At 47.2% G+C, this 24,106-nt stretch overlaps 1 protein-coding gene and 1 long non-coding RNA gene across 2 annotated transcripts in view; one reads left to right on the forward strand and one right to left on the reverse strand.

The window, feature by feature from the left end:
* The first annotated feature begins 6,690 nt into the window (after positions 1-6,690).
* DUSP12 (dual specificity phosphatase 12) lies at positions 6,691-23,955 on the forward strand. The gene is made up of 6 exons (XM_081176888.1): positions 6,691-7,197; positions 11,326-11,439; positions 11,526-11,644; positions 17,891-17,987; positions 20,754-20,940; positions 22,245-23,955. The coding sequence occupies exons 1-6, from the start codon at positions 6,944-6,946 to the stop codon at positions 22,398-22,400; spliced, it is 927 nt and encodes a 308-aa protein (XP_081033014.1). The 5' UTR covers positions 6,691-6,943; the 3' UTR covers positions 22,401-23,955.
* The window catches only part of LOC308577048, a 195,418-nt gene continuing 182,974 nt past the window's right edge, over positions 11,663-24,106 (reverse strand). Inside the window, exon 4 of the long non-coding RNA XR_014003384.1 lies at positions 11,663-13,677. This is a non-coding gene — a long non-coding RNA (uncharacterized lncRNA). The remainder of the gene's footprint in view (positions 13,678-24,106) is intronic.

Raw genomic sequence — 24,106 nt, forward strand, 5'->3', positions numbered from 1 at the left:
GACTCTTTTTATTATGTGTGTCAGGGGTTTAGGAGCAGAGGCACGGGCAAGGGAGGAAACAGAGAGCGAAGGGGAGGAGGCAGAAGAAAGGATGAGTGATGACGACGACCCGAGATCTCCTAGTCTTTCCAGTGAATCAGAGGATTCACAGAAAGGAGCACCAGTGGCCAGGGCAAGGGGGGAGTCAAGGGGGGCACCCCAGGAAGATAGAGCCAGAAGGGACTCAGGGGGGAGCAGCTGGAAATCGGGACCAGCGTCACCGCCAGGAAGCAGGGAAGAGGAAGGGAGCCAGGGGGCAAGCGCTGGCAGCTCACCACAGGAGGGAGGGCATGAGTCAGGAGTGGCCACACCTCCATCGGGGAGCGAAGAAACGGTTAAGAGGAAGGTGGAAGGTTGGGCGCGCGCGCCAAGTTCAAATGCAGAGGAAGGCGGCGCAGTAAGCAGCCCCAAAAGGGAACCAGGTCCTAAAGCCCGGCGCAAGGAGGCAGGAGGGTCCGGGTCAGCGTCAGAAGAATCCCGGAAGGAAGAAGCCCCGGGGGGTAGAGGGACCCAGAGGAGGACAGTCAGGCGGAAAAGGTGGAGCAAGGCTAGGATATTAAGTTGGTGCACAAGGGGCGGAGATTCAGACGGAGCTTCGCCGATCTAGCTACTAGACGTAGAGTTTGCGCGCAGCAGCGTGAGAATGGAAACTGTAATTCAATAAAGACTTTTACTTAATGATCGCTGGCTAGCGTGATCCTCTGTGAGCTAGGATCTTCAAGCAGCTCTGACAGTAAGCTCCGTCTCTCCATTGTGGGCATCTACAGCCTCGAGGAGGGGAGAGAAACAGGTGCCTACTAGCGAGCTCACGAACGGCAGACGACATGACGGCTGAGCAGCAGATAGAGGACCTCAGAAAAGCAGTGGCACAACTGAACGCCGAGGTTCTCGCATCCAGGAAGAGAGAGGAGGAGGCAGCTGCCGCCTGCAGGGATCTCCAGGTCAGGTTAGACGTGCTGACAAAGCAGACACCCCGGCAGGAGGGAATTGGGTTGGCGAGACGGACAGGCGGGCTGGTCTCTCACTTCGATGGGAACCTGCAACAGTATCCCAACTTTAGAGCCGACGTACTGTGCGCACTGCAACTGCTGCATAAAGACTTTAGAGATGAACAAGAGAGAGTGGGGTTCATCATGTCCCATCTGCATGGGGATGCGAAAGCATGGCTACGTAATTTATGGAGAGATAAGGATCCGGCGCTCCAGAATGCGGATGCCTTTATTAAAGCGATGGATGGGTGCTTTTTATCAAGTATTGACGTGGATCTTGCACGGAAGGAGGTGCATGGGCTGAGACAAGGGAGGGCCAGCGTCAGGCAGTATCATGCCCGCTTTTTCGCCTTGGTCAGTGCCCTGGAATGGGACAGAGATTCGGCTCCTGTAAGAGACCTCTTTTGGGAGGGGCTGCACAACTCGATTAAAGATGAGATCGCGAGGGGGGAGAGACCCCGAACCACCCAGGAGGTCGTTCAGAGGGCACTGGCAGTGGGGGTGCGGCTGGAAGGACGTCCGTGGAGCAAGGACGAAGGGCGTGGAGGGCGCGAACCAGCCGGGGGCCCCTCCTTCCTTCCCAGAGAAGCAGCGCGGGCGCAATCCACGCCTCCGCCAGGAGGAGGAGCCGAACCTATGGAGGTTGGAGGTGCAAGGGCTCAGTCAGCAACCAGAGCCCTAGCACCGGCAGCAGTGAAAGCGAAGCCTCCTAGAGGGAACAGGAAGTGTTACGTCTGTGAGGAACCAGGGCATATGGCAAAAGAGTGTCCCCAGAGGCCCCACAAGCTCACTGCAGCCTCAGCAATGGTGACTGCAGCAACGCAGCAAGGAGGACCACAGCAGGGAAACGACGCAGTCTGGCTGGAGGAAGAGGCACTGGGGCCCAGCCAGACGTGTTAGTGACGCAGTCCCCAGAGATTTTACAGCCCGTGAACCCCCTCCCGCCCAAACCAGTAGTGAGGCTCACAGCATCTCTCCAGCTGCCCACTGGAATCACCATAGACGTGCCAATCACCATTGACTCAGGCAGCAATGCGGACTTTATAGGGCAGGACTTTGTCGACAGGCACGCTGTGCAGTTGCTGCCGGCCACACTGCCCCTGCAGGTTGTCACGGTGGATGGCAGGGAGCTGCTCGGGGGGCAAGTGGTGAAGCAGACGCCACCAATGGTGATGCGACTTGGGAATCACAGGGAAATCATCAGCTTCAACGTCACTCAACTATCTGACACGCCCGTTGTATTGGGCATGAGTTGGCTGGACAAGCACAGCCCAACGATGGCTTGGTACCAGAGGCAGCTGACCTTCGGCTCTTCCTTTTGTGCTGAACACTGCATCGTGCCCAGGCAGGAAGGAGAGGAAGAGGAGTCACAGCTGCTGCTAGGCACGCTGCAAGCGATTCCCCACAAGTACGCTGACTTTTTGGAAGTTTTCTGCGAGAAGGAGGCAGACAGGCTACCCCCTCACAGACCATATGACTGCAAAATTGACCTGCTGCCGGGGGCGGCGCTGCCTAAAGGGAGACTGTATTCCATGTCAGAGGACGAACTGCAAGAACTCAAGGAGTTCATTGATCATAATTTGCAGCGCGGCTTCATCCGGGAGTCCAGAGCAGTGGGGGGCAGTCCCGTATTCTTTGTTAAGAAGCGGGACACGCCCCAAAAGAGACTCGTAGTGGATTACAGGATTTTGAACAGTGTGACTAGGCCATCGGACTTCCCCATGCCCCGAATTGACGACCTCCTCGCAAAGGTACGGAAGGGCAGAGTATTCACCAAGTTGGACCTGCGGGGGGCGTACAACCTCATTCGCATGCGGGAGGGTGATGAGTGGAAGACAGCCATGTTCACGCCACTGGGGACCTACGAATATAGAGTTATGCCTTTTGGATTGCAAAATGGCTCCCACGTTTTTCAAGCATTTATGCATCACGTGTTGGCGGGACTTCTCTACAAGACGTGCGTCTGTTTCTTAGATGACATCCTGATCTTTTCGGAGTCGCAGCAGGAGCATGACAAACACGTCAAGGAAGTGCTGAGCAGGCTAAAGCAACATAGGCTCTACGCCAAGCTGGAGAAGTGCCAATTTGACGTGCCGGAGGTGGATTTTCTGGGCTACAAGCTGTCTGACAAGGGGCTCGCCATGGACAGCGCCAAGGTTCGAGCGGTGTTGGATTGGAAGAGCCCGCGCAACCGGAAGGAGGTCCAACGGTTTGTCGGCTTTGCGAACTTCTATCGCAAGTTTATCAAGGGCTTCGCGATGCAGACGGCGGCCATCACTGACACGCTTAGCTCCAAGAAAAAGAAGTTCATTTGGACAGAGCAGGCGGAGCAGTCCTTCCAGGCACTCAAGCGTCTCTTCGCGTCGGAAGAGCAGCTGCTTCATGTCAACCCCAGCAAGCCGATGAGGGTGGAGACAGACGCTTCGGACAGAGCCGTGGGGGCGGTCCTGCTGCAAAAAGACCCGCAGGGGGTGTGGCGCCCGGGAGCGTTTTACTCCAGGAAGCTCAGCAAGTCCGAGCAGAACTACACCATATGGGACAGGGAGTTGCTGGCCATTCACGCAGCGTTCAAGGCGTGGAGGCACTTTCTGATCGGCGCCAAGCACACGGTGCAGGTTTGCACGGACCACAAGAATCTAGAGCACTGGCGCACGGCACAGTTCCTGAACCAGAGGCAGATACGTTGGGCTGAGTTCTTTGCGAACTTCGACTTCCGAATAGAGTATGTCCCGGGGGACACCAACATCATGGCAGACGCTCTCTCCCGTAAGCCACAGTATCTGGAGGACGCAACACCAGCGGCCGCCATGCACATCTTCGCACCGACAGTGTGGGCGTGCGCCGCGGCGACCGTGGACCTAGAGGCGGTGCGACGAGCGTTGCAGGGGGACTCCTTCGCACAAGCAAAGATGGCAGAGGTGCAAAGGGGCAAGGCAGCGGCCGACGGTTTCCAGCTAAGAGATGGATTGCTCATCCGTAAAGGGGCCATCTACGTGCCGGGAGACGAACTTCGAGCCAAGGTGCTGCAGCAGCTGCACGACGCGCCCACGGCCGGGCACTTTGGCAAGGAGAAGACGGTGGAATTAGTAGCCAGGGATTTCTGGTGGCCTGGAATGAGAGGGGAGGTCGCAGACTACGTGGCGAGGTGTGACACCTGCCAGAGGGCCAAGCCAGTGCACAAACCGCCGGCCGGACTGTTGGAACCGCTGCAAACTCCGGTCAAACCTTGGGAAAGGGTGGCCCTGGACTTTGTCACGGATCTGCCCAGCTCAAGGGGCAAGACGGCAGTGCTGGTGGTGGTGGACCTGTTTTCCAAGATGGCCCATTTCATTCCGTGTGCTAAGGTGGCCACGGCGGAGCAAACCGCCAAACTGTTCATAGACCACGTGTTCAAGGTTCACGGTCTGCCACGGTCTATTCTGTCCGACCGGGGGCGGCAGTTCATCTCGAATTTCTGGCAGAAGCTGATGGGCTTCCTGAACGTCAAGATCAACCTGGCGTCGGCGAGACACCCGCAGACCAACGGGCAAGCGGAGCGGGTCAATGCCATCATGCAGCAGTACCTGAGATGTTATGCAAATCAACAGCCTGCGACGTGGGTGGATTACCTGCCGCTTGCCGAGTTCGCCTACAACAACACGAAGCACGTGTCCACGGGGGTCACGCCGTTCTTCGCCAACAACGGGAGGCACCCCAGAACCTTCCCGGGACTGGAAAGAATGGGGGAGGGGGAGCCGCAGACAGCAGATGCGTTCGCGTCGGAGCTGCAGGAAGTCCACGATCAGCTGAGGCGCCACCTGGAGCTGGCCAAGCACGCATACAAGGTACAAGCAGACAAGCACAGAAGGGTTGGAGAAGAGCTCCACGTGGGAGACTGGGTTTGGTTAGCAGCCCACGCAGTGCCGGCCAGGTCGTTGGCCAAGAAGAAACTAGGGCACAAGCAACTGGGGCCCTACCAAGTCGAAGAGCAGGTCAACCCGGTAGCTTTCAGACTGGCACTTCCGGAGGGTTCCAGAATGCATCCGGTATTCCACAGATCGGTGCTCACTCCCTACAAGGCACCGCACAGGTTCCAGGAACCCGGAACGGCGCCGAGTCCGGCCAGAGACAGAACAGGGCACGCGGGAGTGGCACAGAAGGAGCGCATCAACGAAGTCACGGAGATTTTGGACTCCAGATGGGGGGAAGAGGGGGTAGAATACTTTCTCGCCAAGGAGGGCACCCCGGCCAGTGCGAACAGCTGGGTGCCGGGCTACGCCTTAGACGAACCTCTGCTCAAAGACGAGTTTCATGCCCTCTTCCCACATAGACCTATGCCAGCAGACTTTTTCGACGACTGGCTTTTCACGCCCACGCTTTCGGCCAGCACGTTCCGGGGGTTCGACTCGGACGAGGAACCGACACGAGACGTCCGTTCCCCGGAGGGGTCACCCTCGGGATCCGCCTCAGAACCCTCGTATTGGTGGGACGATAGGCCAGAGGAGCAGTTCCGCAGAAAGTGGCTGGAATGCTCAGGACGAGCAACGCCGCCAGGAGGAAGTGAGGGAGAGACGGACATGGACATTTTCGGGGACGACCCTGGTTTCGAGCACGGCGGCACAGAGATGGAAGCGGAGGTGACCGTCGTCGACGAGAGCAGGGAGGAAGAACCGGAAGACTTCAGATGGAGGCCCGCCACGGGAAGCGACCGATATCCGACGTTCGTCCCTTTGCAACAGCAGCCCCCAGCTCCAGCACCGGAAGGAGGGGAGGGGGGAATGGGGGGCTTCGAGGGGGGGATGGATGTCAGGGGTTTAGGAGCAGAGGCACGGGCAAGGGAGGAAACAGAGAGCGAAGGGGAGGAGGCAGAAGAAAGGATGAGTGATGACGACGACCCGAGATCTCCTAGTCTTTCCAGTGAATCAGAGGATTCACAGAAAGGAGCACCAGTGGCCAGGGCAAGGGGGGAGTCAAGGGGGGCACCCCAGGAAGATAGAGCCAGAAGGGACTCAGGGGGGAGCAGCTGGAAATCGGGACCAGCGTCACCGCCAGGAAGCAGGGAAGAGGAAGGGAGCCAGGGGGGAAGCGCTGGCAGCTCACCACAGGAGGGAGGGCATGAGTCAGGAGTGGCCACACCTCCATCGGGGAGCGAAGAAACGGTTAAGAGGAAGGTGGAAGGTTGGGCGCGCGCGCCAAGTTCAAATGCAGAGGAAGGCGGCGCAGTAAGCAGCCCCGAAAGGGAACCAGGTCCTAAAGCCCGGCGCAAGGAGGCAGGAGGGTCCGGGTCAGCGTCAGAAGAATCCCGGAAGGAAGAAGCCCCGGGGGGTAGAGGGACCCAGAGGAGGACAGTCAGGCGGAAAAGGTGGAGCAAGGCTAGGATATTAAGTTGGTGCACAAGGGGCGGAGACTCAGACGGAGCTTCGCCGATCTAGCTACTAGACGTAGAGTTGCGTGTAGCAGCGTGAGAATGGAAACTGCAATTCAATAAAGACTTTTACTTAATGATCGCTGGCTAGCGTGATCCTCTGTGAGCTAGGATCTTCAAGCAGCTCTGACAATGTGTTTTGTGTTTTTTATTTTGCACTTTTGTGCCCAGAGATCTTCGCATGAAGGGTGTGGCATTACTGAATAAATGCTGCTGCTGCTATTTATCTATTAACTTTGTGTACATAATAACATAACCCAGCTCTGCAGTTTTAGGGTAATTTTTTTTGAGTTTAAAACAGAAGAAAAGGGCGGGAATGAAAGGGAACCCGCAAGCGCTACTTCCTTCCAGATCTATGTACTAATTCCACACAGCCACAAAATGGCGGAAGCGCGCGGGTCTACTATTTCGTAAGTTTAGGGTTGCTGGAGACCGGGCGCCTCATTGGCTGGGAAGTCGCGGGGAGGCGGGGCCGCGGCAGTTTTCCCCGCTGAGGCGGCGCGGCCTAGTCATGGTGCCCGTGCTCCCCGGCCTCTATCTGGGCGGCGGGGGCCTCGGCGGCCTCCCGGATGGCGCGTCGCCGGCCTGGGCGCTGCTGGTGGTGGACTCGGAGCCGCCCGAGGCCGGGGCGGTGTCGGGGGCGGAGGCGGTGCTGCACGTGCCCGCCCTGGACCAGCCCGACAGCGACCTCCTCAGCCACCTCGACGCCTGCGCGGGATTCCTCGGCCGCGCGCGGGAAAGGGGGGCGCGCGCCCTGGTCAGATGGTGAGCGGGGGGGGGGGGCAGGGAGAATTAGGATTGCGGTTGTCGTTATTATTAGAGCGCTGCAGGCCCGCAGGGGAACAAGCAGAATTTATTACTGTTGTTATTATTATTATTATTATTATTATTATTATTATTATTATTATTATTATTATTATTAATATTGTTATTATTGTTATTATTAGAGCGCTGCAGACCTGCAGGGGAACAATCAGAATTTATTATTATTATTGTTATTATTAGAGCATTGCAGACCCGCAGGGGAACAATCAGAATTTATTATTAATATTGTTATTATTGTTATTATTAGAGCGCTGCAGACCCGCAGGGGAACAATCAGAATTTATTATTAATATTGTTATTATTGTTATTATTAGAGCGCTGCAGACCTGCAGGGGAACAATCAGAATTTATTATTAATATTGTCATTATTAGAGCGCTGCAGACCCGCAGGGGAACAATCAGAATTTATTATTATTATTGTTATTATTAGAGCATTGCAGACCCGCAGGGGAACAATCAAAATTTATTATTATTATTGTTATTATTAGAGCATTGCAGACCTGCAGGGGAACAATCAGAATTTATTATTAATATTGTTATTATTGTTATTATTAGAGCGCTGCAGACCCGCAGGGGAACAATCAGAATTTATTATTAATATTGTTATTATTGTTATTATTAGAGCGCTGCAGACCTGCAGGGGAACAATCAGAATTTATTATTAATATTGTCATTATTAGAGCGCTGCAGACCCGCAGGGGAACAATCAGAATTTATTATTATTATTGTTATTATTAGAGCATTGCAGACCCGCAGGGGAACAATCAAAATTTATTATTATTATTGTTATTATTAGAGCATTGCAGACCTGCAGGGGAACAATCAGAATTTATTATTAATATTGTTATTATTAGAGCGCTGCACACGGGCAGGAGAACAACAACAACAATTATTATTATTATTATTATTATTATTATTATTATTATTAGAGCACCACAGACTGGCAGGGGAACAATAAGAATTAATAGAGCATTGCAGACAGGCAGTGGAACAATAAGAATTTATTATCATTTATTAGAGCGCTGCAGACGGGCTGGGGAACAAGCAGAATTATTATTATTATTATTATCACAGCGCTGCAGACTGGCAGCGGAACAATAAGAATTATTGTTGTTATTGTTGTTGCTGTTATAATTATTAGAGCGCACACTGTCAGGAGAACAACAATAACAATTATTATTATTAAGAGTGCTGCAAACTGGCAGTGGAACAATAAGAGTTTATTATCATTTAATAGAGCGCTGCAGACTGGCAGTGGAACAATAAGAATTATTATTATTATTATTAGAGCATTGCAGACTGGCAGTGGAACAATAAGAATTATTGTTGTTGTCATTATTAGAGCGCTGCAGACTGGCAGTGGAACGATGATAATAATAATTCTATTTATTTATTTCAAACAGCATATAATAATTATTATATAAGAAAATGATATAATATAGCAATTATTATAACAAGCAGCGCTAGGGCCCGGTTTCTGCTCCTAATTTGTGTGTGTGTGTGAACCCAGAGACATTTTTGACATTGTTCTGCCACATTTTGTTGTGAAAGGCAACTGCCCATCTTTCCTGTTCAGCCGAGAAATACTTTTACTTCTCTCCCTGATGCTGAGAAATGCTTTTTACTTTTTCTGTGTCTCACGTTCCAACTGAAAAAAATACAGTGGTGCCTTGCAAGACGAAATTAATTCGTTCCGCAAGTTTTGTCGTCTAGCGAATTTTTCGTCTTGCGAATCACGAAATCCCATAGGAATGCATTGAAAATCAATTAATGCGTTCCTATGGTCAAAAAAAGTCCAAACAAAGCCAAATTTGGTACAACAACAGTTTATTAACTGCTCTTTAAAGTCACACATACTGTAAAGAGCAGTTCAAAAATTGAAGGGAAAATAAATTAACTTTATAAACAAAACATGTCTTTGTTTTTAGACAAAGGAAACAAAGTCGCGAGACGTTTTCGTCTTGCGAAGCAAGCCCATAGGGAAATTCGTCTTGCGAGGCAAATCGAAAACGGAAAAACCTTTCGTCTAGCGAGTTTTTTGTCTTGCGAGGCATTCGTCTTGCGAGGTACCACTGTACATAGAAATTATGTGGCCATCCTCACTTGACATCAAGGGCGCTGCCACACAAACAGGTTGGATATTGGCCAGATAGATAGATAGAAAGATATATGTATGTATGTATCTATAAATTAGGGTGGTAATGACAACTGTCCAACAGATATTGAGAGAAATCAAGGGGTGCTTTTTTAGTTTTTATTTTTAGCACAGCCCGCGATCGGATACCTCCATGTCCAGCCAGAAGCCAAAGTACTGGAAAAGACGGGGTTTCTCTGGCCTTTTTTCTAACTCAGGTCTTATTACATGTGACCTAGACATGCTGGTGCTCAAAACACAGATAACATTGAATCTTCAGTTTCTTCTGTCTCTCAGGGCATTAAAAAGAAAAAAAAACACCACCTCCAGGAGAATCCGGAAATCGCCTATACAGGCAATGAGACACGACTGCAATGTGCTTTCTCTTTTCTCTCTTTCTACCCCCACAAATCCTTCCCTAGCATTAACTTTTGGCTGAACTTTCACTGTCTAATTTACCTTGTGCCCCGATGTGCTCCCAAATCTCAGCGTGTCCAACTCTTAGCCTGCACAGAAGACGGAGCAGTCAAATAAATTTTTGTTGCTTCGCTTATTACCTGTGTATATAATTTGCTTTCTGTGTTCTTTTTGATGAAGCTTGCAAAAGCCGCAGCAGGCTCCATCTGGGACAGTCGATTTGCTCTTCTGTGTGAGAGACGCAGGATGCCCGTTTGAAGATGGCCACTACCACCTGCCATTTTTGGCTGTTCTTGTACACTTCTTTTTTAAAAAGTGGCACCCTGCTTTTGATCAGTCTAGCCAACAATCAACAAAACATCATAGCCCTACCCTAAGATGTAGAATGTGTTCCCCACTTTCTCCATCAAGTCCTTCCTTCCTTCCTTCCTTCCTTCCTTCCTTCCTTTCTTTCTTTCTTTCTTTCTTTCTTTCTTTCTGGTTTTGTGTACTGATTATACCGGATGCTGGTGACAAATGACAGGAGATGGCCACTGTTAGAAATGTTTGGCTGTATGGGTGTTGGAGCAGTACCCTTAAGCTCTTTCTTTTGTGTAGGAAGTACGGGGGTGGGGGTGGGGAATCATTGTTCCTCGGTTCAGTATATCTGAAGGAGCGTCTCCACTCCCATTGTTCTGCCCGGACACTGAGGTCCAGCGCTGAGGGCCTTCTGGCGGTTCCCTCACTGCAAGAAGCCAAGTTACAGGGAACCAGGCAGAGGGCCTCCTTGGTGGTGGCACCCACCCTGTGGAACACCCTCCCACCATATGTCAAAGAGAAAAACAACTACCAGACTTTTAGAAGTCATCTGAAGGCAGCCCTCTTTAGGGAAGCTTTTAATGTTTGATGCATTACTGTATTTTAATATTTTGTTGGAAGCTGCCCAGAGTGGCTGGGGAAGCCCAACCAGATAGGCGGGGTATAAAATAATAATAATAATAATAATAATAATAATAATAATAATAATAACAACAACAACAACAACAACAACAATAACAACAATAACAATAATAATAATAATAATAATATTGTTCATACATAATTTCAACCACACTCTTGCTCTCTTGTTAGGACAGGAGCAGGATAATTTTCAGGGAGGTCATGTCTTTCAGGTGGGTGGGGTGGCAGCAGCAGGTAATGAGGGATATTGTGAAACTAGAGTACAAAATACATTGTGCATCAAAGTACACAAAGAGCACCTGGGGAAGGCTTCAGCCTCTGACTCTTGAGTATAGTATTTCCAAGGGAAAAGCTGTTGATACACAAGTATATCTTCCAAAGTTGTCATGAGAAATGTGTGTGCAGTGCTCTATTCCCCTCTGAGTACAAGTGAATTGTAAGAAAGATGTTCTCTAGGGGGAAATGCAGTTTGAAGGGAATGAAGGATCTGGTTATTTTTTTTGGGGGGGGGGTTTCCATTTTTTTGTTGTGTGTGACCATATTTTATTGGGTGTCTCCTTGTTTTGTTTTGTTTTCAGTCAAGCTGGAGTCAGCCGGAGTGTTGCTGTTGTGACTGCCTATTTAATGAAAGCCAATAAACTCCCTTTTGAAGAGGCCTATGCCTTTGTCCAGGCCATCAAACCAGATGCCAAGTGCGTTTTTATTTGATAAAATTTGTTGTCCTTCCTTGTGAAGATTGGAATGTAATCAGAAGGCTTCCCCCCCCCCCTTGTTCCAGAATGAATGAAGGCTTCGAGTGGCAACTGAAACTCTATGAAAAAATGGGCTGTGAAGTCGATGTGACCAGTACTATTTACAAACAGTATCGTTTGCAAAAGGTTACAGAGAAATATCCTGGTAAGGAAATAGAAGTGCTTTTCTAATCTCTTAACATTGGGCTAGAAATGGCTACGTACAAATTCAGCTACTGTATTCACATTGGAACTGAACTTGCGTTATTGAACTCTACTTGAATTGCCCCCCCCCCCTGGTTCTTCCACCTGGAATGGGTAATAACAAAACTCTGTAATAAATAGCACTCTTTTTCAAACATGAGTGGTATTATAGATAAACTAGTAAGCTTGAATTCTTAAAGCATGGATACATGTTACTAACTGCTGTTGGAAATTGCCCCCACCCCTGGTTATGAGCCTTGGTACATTGAATACTTGCCATGTAAGACCAGCTCCACCTCTCATTTTCCCTGCTCATTTCCCAACCTCTAGTTAAAATTCACTTCTGAGAAGAATTAAACGAAGACAAATAGCACAGTGAGAAAGTCAGACAGCACCTTCTTCGCTGTATACTTAGCTTTCCATATTTCTTTAGCTTTTTCTACCTGCTGGTGTTGAATTCTTCAGAGTCTTCAGTAGCTGGAGCTGTTGCTTGACAGGGGAGTGTAATTTGGAGCCACATTCCCAGTGAAGGGGAAATAATTCCCCCAGTTCAGCTTTCTGTCCCATGGATGCAGGAGTCCGCAATCTTAAGTTTGAGTTTGGTAGCTGGGAATTATTTCTAGTAGCCAGTGGGAATATATTTAAAGTATCCCTGAACACATGCAGAGTGTTTTTCTGTTTCCACTATATGAGTGCAATCTGTCCTCCAATTAAAATTGCTGAGCTGTCCCTGCATGTCTCTAAATGAAACACTTCCCCCACCTCTATAGTACAGTGGACTCTCGGGTTGTGAACGTGATCTGTGCAGGATGCACGTTCGCAACCTGCAGCGTTCGCAACCTGCGCCTGCGCATGCGCGGGTTGCGATTCGGCGCTTATGCGCAAAGCGCGATTTAGCGCTTATGCGCATGCGAGACTGCCAAAACCAGGAAGTAACCCATTCCGATACTTCCGGGTTTCAGCAGTCCATAACCCGAAAAAACACAACCTGAAGCGGCTGTAACCCGAGGTATGACTGTACAGCATATACTTAAATAAGGAACACAGACATCCCCTTCCCAAAGTCAAATCTAGGTATTTCAAAATTCCCATCCAGTATCATCTCTATTCTGGGATCTTCACTCCCCCAGTTGGTTCTGAGGAAGTTGGTGCAACAAATCTTTTTCCTCTTGTCTGATGTGGGTCATGGGTTGAGAGAGGCCGGCTAGACCTGCACTCAGCTGCAAAAGGCAGTTGTTGGGAGGAGCCCAGCGGTTTGATATCTTCTTCCGAGGAAACTTGCAGAAGCAGGATCTGTCAGTAGGTAGGCTGCAAAAAGCCTCCAACCTAGCTATACTATGAATAATCGAGCACACCTAAACTTGATCTCATTGGTGCAAGAGCAGAAATCAGTTTTCAGCAATCTTTCCTCCAGAAGAATCCACTCCTGGTTTTCTTTTGGCGCATGCCAGCTTCCTTTCTCTGTAACAGCCCTGTTTTGGCTCCTCTCCCCAACCTTTCTATCACTCAGTCATTTAGAAATTAGGTAAAGTGACTGGAGTTTTTGTAAAAACGTTCTAATTTCAGACTTTACTGATTACTGGTCTGTCTTAAGGTGCTTGTGTGTAAAGGTCTTAAGCTTTAGTGTGACAGTTTTGGGCTACAGTCTCATGTATTCCTTCTCCCTTTTCAAGGCAAGTTGTACAAATGCCTCCTTTTCAGTTTTTTATTTTGTAATCAGACCTTGTGTGTGTACCAAACCTCAAGATGTGCGGAAGCACATTCACATTTTTATGTTCCTATGAATGAGGCCGATATGTGTAATTCTTCCTTTTCTTTTCTTTTCACATTATCAAGCTGCATAAGGGAACAGTTGAGGCAAGTCTCAATGGCATCCTCGGTTTAGAATTTTGTTATTGTTTTCAGGTTGGACTAAATCAAATATGAAGACCCAAAGAATGGGCTTTGCTTGCATTAAGAATAATAAAGTCGTCGCCTCTTCTTCTTCTTCTTCTTCTCCTCCTCCTCCTCCTCCTCCTCCTCCTCCTCCTTCTCCTTCTCCTCTTCCTCTCTCTCTCTCTCTCTCTGTGTGTGTGTGTGTGTGCGTTTGTGTTTGTGTGTAAAGGAATCTTTCTTGGTCTCCTATCTTGCTGTCAGGACGGTGCTTTGTGCTACAGAAGAACTTAGGCACATGCACAGAGTGTTTGTGAAGCATTTTTCACAATGTAAAGGCTAAAAATCAAGCAGTCCATGTTCTGTAAGACATAAAGCTGGTTGGAATTGCAGAAATATGGATCCTCCACTTTCTAGTGCCTCTGCTCAGTGAAGAAAGTGAGGATCCTGTAAGCATATTTTATAAAACACAGTGTTTCAACCGGAATAGTATAATCTGTTAAAACCAATGAAAAGTCAAAAGTCGTGAGCTAGCTTTCGAGTTTCACAAAACTCTCATTCAAGCTGGATGCTAAAAATGCTGATAACATCAAACAAAGTTAAAGGTTTGTGTGAGGGGAAACACTGTTGCAGGTAGGAAGTTTGGTGGAAGGCCCATTTGCAAGATGTGACAGTCTTCAGTGGCGCTCCAGAAGTTCTTCACAAATTTACCTAGATATTTGCTAATAAAAAGATTGCAACATTTCCCCTTCTGCTTGGCAGAGGCTTGTGAGCTGTAATTAATAATAATATTTATTAGTTATTTATATAGTATAATGTATAAATATGACACTTTACAAGGAGGTATCTGCCCCAAGTGGCTTGCTTACAGCCTAGGAATATATTACAGTGGTACCTCGGGTTAAGTACTTAATTCGTTCCGGAGGTCCGTACTTAACCTGAAACTGTTCTTAACCTGAAGCACCACTTTAGCTAATGGGGCCTCCCACTTCTGTCGTGCCGCCGGAGCACAATTTCTGTTCTCATGCTGAAGCAAAGTTCTTAACCTGAAGCACTATTTCTGGGTTAGCGGAGTCTGTAACCTGAAGCGTATGTAACCTGAGGTACCACTGTACTATGTGCTCAGTCTTTTTTTCATCATTAGCATGTCTCTTGGCTCCTGGTGCTTCACATGAGGAGTGGCAGTACAAAGCATGGCACTTTCTCAGGCACAGAAAAAGAGGCACACAGTGGCATGAACCAATAACCCTCCCTATTTGGATGTAGACATGTTCTCATTATAATGAGCAACAAAGACGTAGTTGCAAATGTCTTGCTTTGTATCTGATTCTTTTTTGTGCACGGCCAGCATAAGAACACACCTCAGTTTGGTCTTTCCAACAAGCATTTCTTAAAGTTAGGATCTGCCACCCCAGTTTTGTACATGGACTTAGATACTTGTGCTCAAGGTTAATCTGAGCTTCGGCTCCCTCTTCTGTTTTCCACATGGAACTCAGCTTTGCCTGTAAGTCAGGCATGGCCAAACCTGGCCCTCCAGCTGTTTTGGGACTACAATTCCCATCATCCCTGACCACTGGTCCTGTTAGCTAGGGATGATGGGAGTTGTAGTCCCCAAACAGCTGGAGGGCCAAGCTTGGCCATGCCTGCTGTAAGTCATCTCATTACTGCTCCATGGCAAGAAACTTAAAAGTATCCTACTGTCAATCAAAAGCGATGCTACCTTTTGTTACGGGAAAGCTCTTCCTCTTCTAGCCACATTTGCAACCTTGATCAGTCTCTGTGGGATCCTCCAGGATGGATTGTTCTTGCCCTAGCTAGTAGCTCCCCCTTCCCGTCTCCTCTGCTTGACTCCTTTCTTTTTGTCTGTCTGTGTTCGTTATTTTTCTCAGATCTAGTCAGGAAGTTAAAGGGAGCACACAGGCTTATTCTCCCCTTTTAAGGCACACTTTCTGCTTTTCCCCATTTGGGGTATGGGGTTCGAGGAAAACCTAGGTTGCTTGCTTGGGTATTGCACCCTGTGGGTCTTGAAGGATCTTCGGAATCCTTGCGTACATTGCAGCCTTTTCCCCTGGTTGTCCTCAGATAAAAAGTGGTATCCTGTTATCTGAGAGTCAGGTTGTCTGACCACCCAAAAATTTGTACTTGGCTGCTCCAAAAACCCCAGACTCTTGAATAACACTGAATCTTGGGAGATTCACTCTTCCTTTGGAACAGGTGAATGGCACTTCAACTCTTGCATTTCTCTCTTTCACTTCAGTTTTCCTGATCATGCTCTTCTTTCTGCCCTCGGATGGCCCAAACTTGCGCCATTCACACTTCAAGCTTTCATTTCCCCCCTCCTAGGCCTCCGTTGCAGCCTGCAAGATCCCTAGTGCCCCTTCCCTTCTCCTAAAATGCAAGAGTAATACTTTCCGCTTTCATCTCTCTCCATAGAAACCAGTGTGTTCAGATGTAATGTGTGATCAGGGACACATGTAGGCAGCAGAGGAAAAGGATGGAAACTGAGGTGCAGTAATAGGGGGAAGAACATGCAACATCTGCAACATGTGCTTTTGGGCCCAGGTGGTTGTGCCAAAGGTTTCACAGAAAATGTGGCTTTTTAGGGTGGATTTGAAGAAAGCAAGAGAGTGGGAGTATCACAGGCATTTTGACAGCTCTAGGCCAGGCATAGGCAAACCCAGCCCTCCAGATGTTTTGGGACTACAAGTCCCATCATCCCTAGCTAACAGGACCAGTGATCAGGGATGATGGGAGTTGTAGTCCCAAAACATCTGGAGGGCCGAGTTTGCCTATTCTTGCTCTAGGAATTGGGCAGCAATGGAGAAGGAGTGATCCAAAGGAGCAGAAGACTTGCCCCCCCGGCTCCTTTGGGAGGAAGGGAGGGATATAGATTCAATAAATTAAAACGAGACCTTTGGGCGACTGGGGGTGAAGTGAACAAGCTGTCATGGGTTTGAACGCGTCTGGATAGAAGAGTGGAGATGTAAGGGGCAAGGCTATTGATGGTTTTGAAGGCAGGGATGCAGGATCCAGGTGTGGCTAGGAAGCGGGTGTAGGACTTTCTTAGATTACTGCCAGAGAGAGACAGAACTATATAAATGCCGGCTTTTATAGTTTCAAAAAGAGGGATGGTTCCTGCTTTCCCCCCTAGTATGCTGTGGGGCAAACAGATGATTTGCACCAAGTACTAACTTAATTCATTTGCAAAATAAAAAAATTCCTTCCAGTAGCACCTTAAAGACCAACTAAGTTAGTTCTTGGTATGAGCTTTCGTGTGCATGCACACTTCTTCAGATACACATGTATCTTCAGTGTATCTGAAGAAGTGTGCATGCACACGAAAGCTCATACCAAGAACTAACTTAGTTGGTCTTTAAGGTGCTACTGGAAGGAATTTTTTTATTTTGACTATGGCAGACCAACACGGCTACCTATCTACTACTTAATTCATTTGCAAAGAGCTTCCTGGATAATCTACTTAAGATACATAAGTTCTTAACCCGAGGTACCACTGTATTGCAAATAGGCTTCCACGATGCCCTTTATCATCAGCAGATTTCTCCTACTCCTTTTGTTTAACATCCAGCCTGCTCAAGAGTTCCATGAAATGCAAAAGTTAGTGTACTGCTTTGGGACTTTGACGTGAATATAATAAAGGTATCATGGCACCTTGAACTTCTTGAAGGAAAAGTGGGCTATAAATGAATTACCATATTTTTTGCTCTATAAGACTCACTTTTTCCCTCCTAAAAAGTAAGGAGAAATGTGTGTGGGTCTTATGGAGCGAATGCAGGCTGCGCAGCTATCACAGAAGCCAGAATAGCAAGAGGGATTGTTGCTTTCACTGCGCAGCGATCCCTCTTGCTGTTCTGGCTTCTGAGATTCAGAATCCCCCCCCCCTTGTTTTCCTCCTGCAAAAACTAGGTGCGTCTTGTGGTCTGGTGTGTCTTATAGAGCGAAAAATACGGTAAATAAGTGAAGCAGGTACTGCTGCTTTTGTTTTAAATTTTTTTTAATGGATCAACATAGCTGATAGCATGTTTATGTGAAATTGGTTTTTGCAATGATCTCCTAAAGTGAGAATAAATGCACATCTGAGTATAGGCTTTTTTTAATGAAGGAAGGAGTCCTCTGTAGGCAGTTACAACCACAATAGCTCCTTTATGGTATTTATTGGGACAAAAGCTTTCTTTTTTAAAAAGCAGATTTTATTGTAAAGTCCCCTGAACATTTTGCTTCAGGATAATATATAAATGCAGTAAACCAATACAAGCTTTTAATGTTTAATGATGACTGTCTGCAAGTTTATAAATGCACCGTTGCTTCTTCTTTTCAGAGCTACGAAATCTGCCGCGAGATGTATTTGCAGTTGATCCAAACACTGTACAGCAAACTCCAAACACTGAGGTTCTGTACAGGTGTAGAAAGTGCAGGTATGGGGCTCCACAAATATATTTATTAGATTTATATCCTGCTCTGTCCTGTGACTTACAGCAGTTATTTTCAAATAGTAACACTTCTGTCCCCATGGATCTGGTCTGGGGAGCCGAAAAGGTGTCCCGTCTTGATTTACTTGGTTCACACAAATAAATGTAGTATTTGTGCTGGCTAATAAACGTTGTGATGCAAGGGTCCTCGCCAAGGCTGTGTTTTGGCAAGCTTTTAGTAAAACCATATTTCTGTGGAAGTTTTGAGTAATTTATTGTGTGAAAAAATATATCTCTTCTGACTTGTAGGGCACCTTATTCTGATAGGTAAAACTGACCATGTTCTTGCAAATTGCACAAGGTGTGGTAAACTTGTTTTTGCGAGTGGGTGTCAAATTGAAGAAGATGGGAAGGTGATTTACTATTCTGCTGTACCAAAAAATGGGTGCAGATTAAAAAGTAGAATCAGGCAGAAAGGTCCCCACCTAATCATCTCTGCAATAAGCTAGGTTTCTATGCATTTCCCCCATGAGGAAAGCATCCATCATTCACTTTCTACGTGCAGTTTGAAGTGACCCTGTCCCAATGCAGATTTACCCCTTTGTCTGCTTTTATGACAACTGGCTCAGTGTCCCAGATATACAGCAGCGAATAGATTATATATAAATAATACTTGAAAAATGGAGATGTTGGTCAGAATGTGTAAGGAAAGGGAAAGATTGCCCAGGGCTAAGGCTCTGTAGCAGAGCAAGAAAACAATTTGGTTTTAATTAACCCTCGTGGGCAATATATAATATAAAATAGAAGGAAACAGTGCTATAAACATTTTGGAACTTAATGCGGCAGCAGAGCGAGCTTTCTGAAGGAGCCATGGTGATTTGGTGTCTCATTAGACTGCACAGCCATGAGATCTGCCTTGCTGGAGGTGAGAGTGGAAGTGTCAACTGAGATAACCTGCGGCTCTTAGCAGCTCATGTCCTTTGGCAGTGCTCCCTGGTTACTGCTGAGAGGCAGTGGCATGCCTGCCAATTGCTTGATTTGGGGAGAATTCTGCAGATGGTGGCAGGAGAGACCCAATCCTTCATCCCCCCCCCCCCTTGTAGCAGCCCTTGTTATCTTGCAGGCAAACTGATAGCAGCTACATGAGATTTGGGTGTTGGATGCGTATTACTTAAGTGACCCATTGAACAAAGATCTGGAGCCGATCTGAACGCATTTGATTGCACATGCCAACTTTAGCGTTCTTTGTGTCTGACCCGATTACAAGTTTGCTTGCTGGCCGACTAAGATGTCATCTTGGCCTGTTGTCCTGATCCCCTGGCCTACTTGGCAGTAAGTCAGTGTGCCAAGTCCAAGTTCAAAATCCAAGGGTCAATCAGCACAAGCCACACCCAGAGTCAGAAATCCAAAGTCCAAAGGTCAGGAAAGGAGGTTCAGGGTCAATCCAAGTAGCCAAGCCTGAAGTTCTGCAGTTAGAATACAGTCCAGCATCAAACCCAAACTGCAGTCCTGTGAGGTCCAGGAGCACCCAAGTCAAGGTCCCTCAACATGGGCAATTCAACAGACACAGCACCTCAGCTTTGCTGCCCTATTATACTATACCTGCTGACTGCAGCATCTGGGCTTGATGAGGCATGTGACGCTCACCTGCTCCCAGCCTACTCCATCTGAGGAATCACACACTGCCTCCCAGAACTAGCGAGCCCCACCTGGCCAGCTACGGAGCTGGGCTGTGGGCCCTTGCCTGCCTTAGCCTTTTGCTGCTTCCGACACCTCAGAGCCTGCTGTGTACATGGAGACATCTGGTGATGGGTCCTGTTACTCTGGTTTCTGTTCACTGACCCCCATCCCTTTGCCCTCCTCTGCCCCCCTGTGAGTACTTCCTACACCAACATCTCCTTCCCCATCCCCAGCTTGCCTAGGTGTGTCTCAAGTCCTGGCCACACCTTTCGCTGGAATCATCCTCCTCCTCCCTGTAGTCCTGATAATTCAGAGAACCTCTTGGGACTGGCCTAGCAACATTCCCACACCTGTATAGGCAACGACTATTTCAGGTGTATCCAATTGACGTGTGATCGCTGATGTGCAGTGGAAGAAGGCAGAACAGGGCAGGGCGCTCAGCCGATGTGTGTAGAGGCCGGGAATGGAACCCCTGCGCAAAATGGTTGCTGCCTGAATATGTAATAGGGTTGTGGTATAGGATGTGGTTGCCTTCTGGTGTTGCTGTGCAAAGTGTGTATTCGTTTAAAAATGCAAGCAAAATGAAGATCCAATTCTAAACGATTGTTGTGGGCCTACCCAGTAGTCTTGGCCAGAAATGACCGCCTGGGTTAATTTATTGCAGGTTGCTTGCAAATGCCTTATCCTTTGACCATATTGGAGATACATGGGAATTCCAATTAGGCTTCAGCAGTCAGATCAGGAGAGCTGCCTACGTAACCAAAATAACATCTTTAGAAGAATGGAAGAAGGATTTCATCCTAAATTAATGCATGGATTAAAGAACTTATGAAAGTGGCAATATGAAAACCTGTTAACGTGCGAAAGAATGTGTTTGCTTTATGATTAGGAACTCCCACAATGAATTTTTCTGTTGACTCCATATTATTTACTCACAGTTTCTTCCTCATATCTTATTGATGTGAAAGATAGTTTAGATACAGTATATTTTTGCTTTTGATTATATGTTTCTTTCATTTCATATGCTTTAATGAACAAAGATGACATTGCTTTCAGATACCTTTCCAAGTCATTCTGTTACCTTTGTTTCAGGCGCCTCCTCTTTCGAAGTTCAAGCATCTTGTCTCATGATGAAGGCAAGGGACCTGCTGCTTTTGCTCATAAGAGGCTTTCAAGACCTGCCCCTTTTCACTATGATGACCAGTCTAGGTGTACTTCTTACTTCATTGAGCCTGTGCAGTGGATGGAACCTGCACTCTTAGGAGTGATGGATGGACAGGTGAGGGGAAACAATCCCAGTTTGAATCTTTGGAAATCTTCAGCTGGTTAGCTAAGAAAACGGCAGCAAAGCAAGCAGTGAGCTGAAGGGGAACCTGAGCAAATACCGTGGAACCTCGGTTGTCGAACATTTCGGAAGCTGAACATTTCAGCTTTCAAACGCCGACAACCCGGAAGTGAATGCTTCCGTTTTGGAACACGCCTCGGAAGTTGAAGGGCTTCTGAGGCGCATTTCTCTATTTTCTCAATGGATTTTGCCAACCGGCAATTGCGCCTCAGTTGTCGAATGTTTCAGAAGTCGAACAGTCTTCCGGGACGGATTACATTTGACAGCCACGGTTCCACTGTATTGAAAAGTGCAATGGAGCTGAGAAAATGATGGGCTTGTGGGGGATTTTATAGGACCCAGGGATACTTGTCTGCATGTGTGAGTGTGCATTGTTTGCAATAATTAATAAATAACAACAACAACAACAATTTATTATTTGTACCCCGCCCATCTGACTGGGTTTCCCCAGTCACTCTGGGCAGCTTCCACAAAGACCAAAAATACACTAAGATGTCACACATTAAAAACTTCCCTGAACAGGGCTGCCTTAAGATGTCTTCTGAATGTCAGGTAATTATTTATCTCTTTGACATCTGATGGGAGGGTGTTCCACAGGGCGGGCGCCACTACCGAGAAGGCCCTCTGCCTGGTTCCCTGTAGCTTTGCTTCTCGCAATGAGAGAACTGCCAGAAGGCCCTTGGCGCTGGACCTCAGCGTCAGGGCAGAACGATGGGGGTGGAGAAGCTCCTTCAGGTATATTGGACCGAGGCCGTTTAGGGCTTTCAAGGTCAACACCAACACTTTGAATTGTGCTCGGAAACGTACTGGGAGCCAATGTAGGTCTTTCAAGACCAGTGTTATGTGGTCTCGGCGGCCACTCCCAGTCACCAGTCTATCTGCCGCATTCTGGATTAATTGCAGTTTCCGGATCACCTTCAAAGGTAGCCCCACGTAGAGCGTGTTGCAGTAGTCCAAGCGGGAGATAACTAGAGCATGCACCACTCTGGCAGGACAGTCCACGGGCAGGGAGGGTCTCAGCCTGTGTACCAGATGGAGCAGAGAGAGTTTGGGTAACAGAACTTCAGATGCTGAGTAATGTGGCCAGAGGAGGCCAGATTTTATGTTGATTTGAACAAACCAGTCAAATCTTTAGAAGTTGGAGATCCATAGCGATAGTTAGTTTTGAAGTTTATCTTTTCCTGTAATTGGAGAGAAGATGGAGCATTAAGCGAGTTGTTTGTCTTGTTCTCTTGCAGCTTCTGTGCCCAAAATGTACATCAAAGCTGGGCTCCTTCCATTGGCAAGGTGAGCAATGTTCATGCGGCCATTGGGTGACCCCTGCCTTCCAAATTCACAAGAGTCGTGTGGATGAAGTAAAAGGACTGCTGCCCATGGGTACTGTAAAAAGGTGAACTTTGTTTGTACTTCCGCAGTCCAGTCAGTGGCCTCGTTCCTGTTTAAAGGATTGTGTTTCCAATAGGTTTACAGCAAGTGATACGTACGACAGAACCAGTTGAACTACACGTTGAGTGTTTCCAGGAAAGCCGTTTTGTACTAGAATACCTAGACTTCATGTGTCGTTTAAAAAAAGGAAAAAAGAAAGAGGAGCAGGCCCTAGGGGTAAGCCAGAGCTGGGGGCAAGATTAGGACTGTGGCATGTGGTAATGAGGGCATTAACTATTCTCTCTGCATCACGGTTCTGATGAAAATCTCACCTCCCTACTCTTCCTGTATGCTATGGTCCTGACTTTTATCAGCCTCCCCTGTCCCCATGCCTACGGTTTCTTCAAAACGAAACAAAGATGTGTGCAATGCAATTTGTTGCTTGTCCCTAGCTTGTTCACTTGTTTTGTCAAGAAATTTTCCAAAATGTTCTGCATCCAGTGGGTTTACATAAACAAACCTGCTTGGTTTTAGCGTCCAAAAGACTATTAAGGAAAAGTAATTAGGGAGACACTGCAGCTGTTAGATTGTTATAAAATAGCGTTCTGAAATTTGATAGTTTTGGTCCAAAATATGATTGGATGTTTGGGAATACAGAACAGGAAGAGAACTTGCCATGATGATACAGAAGTGCCAGCCACTGGATGCCGGATGTCTAATTATCACTTTCAACTGGATTGTAACTTGGAAAAGGACTATCAGAAAAACCGCTTTGCAAGTGTCTCTGGTGACTGTTGATTTATCAGCAATAAGTTATATGTTATGATTTCCTACATCATGAGGGTTTCTAACAATCTGTTGTGAAATGGATCCAAATTACAGGTAGCCAGCATTTGCTGAATCACTTGACTGACAAAAATTAGTATTGGTTTCTAGGTCATTTACTGAAAGGGTTTATAATCTTTTCCCAACAAGGTATTACGTGCTGTATGCAAATTGCATTTCGAAATTTAAAAAAATTACTGAAAACTTGGTGTGTGAGTTAATGGTAGGGGAGGGGAATTGGTAGGCTGTTACATTACAGAGATGCTCAGTTGTCGAGGGTAATTAAGAAAACAGCACTTTCTGCATCTCTAAAGCAAGATGACAGATACTAAATATGCTTTTGAAGTATATTTTCAATATCAGGGAGTTTTTAAGGGCTGGGCTGCTCACCTCAACTGATAGGGGACTTGCAACTTGCACATCTTGGAAGTACAAGTATTTGTTGATGTTTAAATAAATGCACATTGCCTAATTTATGTATTTTTCATGCTTTTCCATGGCACATCCCCTTGAGTAAGTTTCAGGTTAATACACTTAAAAGGTTCCAGACATATTTCCATGATTCCTTATTTTGCATATTCTGGTTTTTTTTTTTTAAGCAAAAGCTGAGATTTTAAAACAAAAGCTGAGATTATTGTGAAATAGATTTTAGAATGAAATGTGACACGAATTAGGCCAAGGCATTGGACAGCCATAAAATTGGAAGGGTTGGTAAAACTCTGGGATAGAAGAAGTTAACGCCAACACATGAGGGGGGGAGGAGAGATTTAGTGGATGGGTATGGGGTTTTTGTTTTAGTGTATGGAGGGGGGCAAGAAGATGTTTAGTGAGGCAGATACTAGTTCAGGTAATATATTGGTCCAAAGGTTAGAAGAGGCAAATTCGTAATATTATAGCGGATCTTTCTTGG

This window comes from Podarcis bocagei (genome assembly GCF_964188305.1).
Source record: "Podarcis bocagei genome assembly, chromosome: 17".
Taxonomy (NCBI): domain Eukaryota; kingdom Metazoa; phylum Chordata; class Lepidosauria; order Squamata; family Lacertidae; genus Podarcis; species Podarcis bocagei.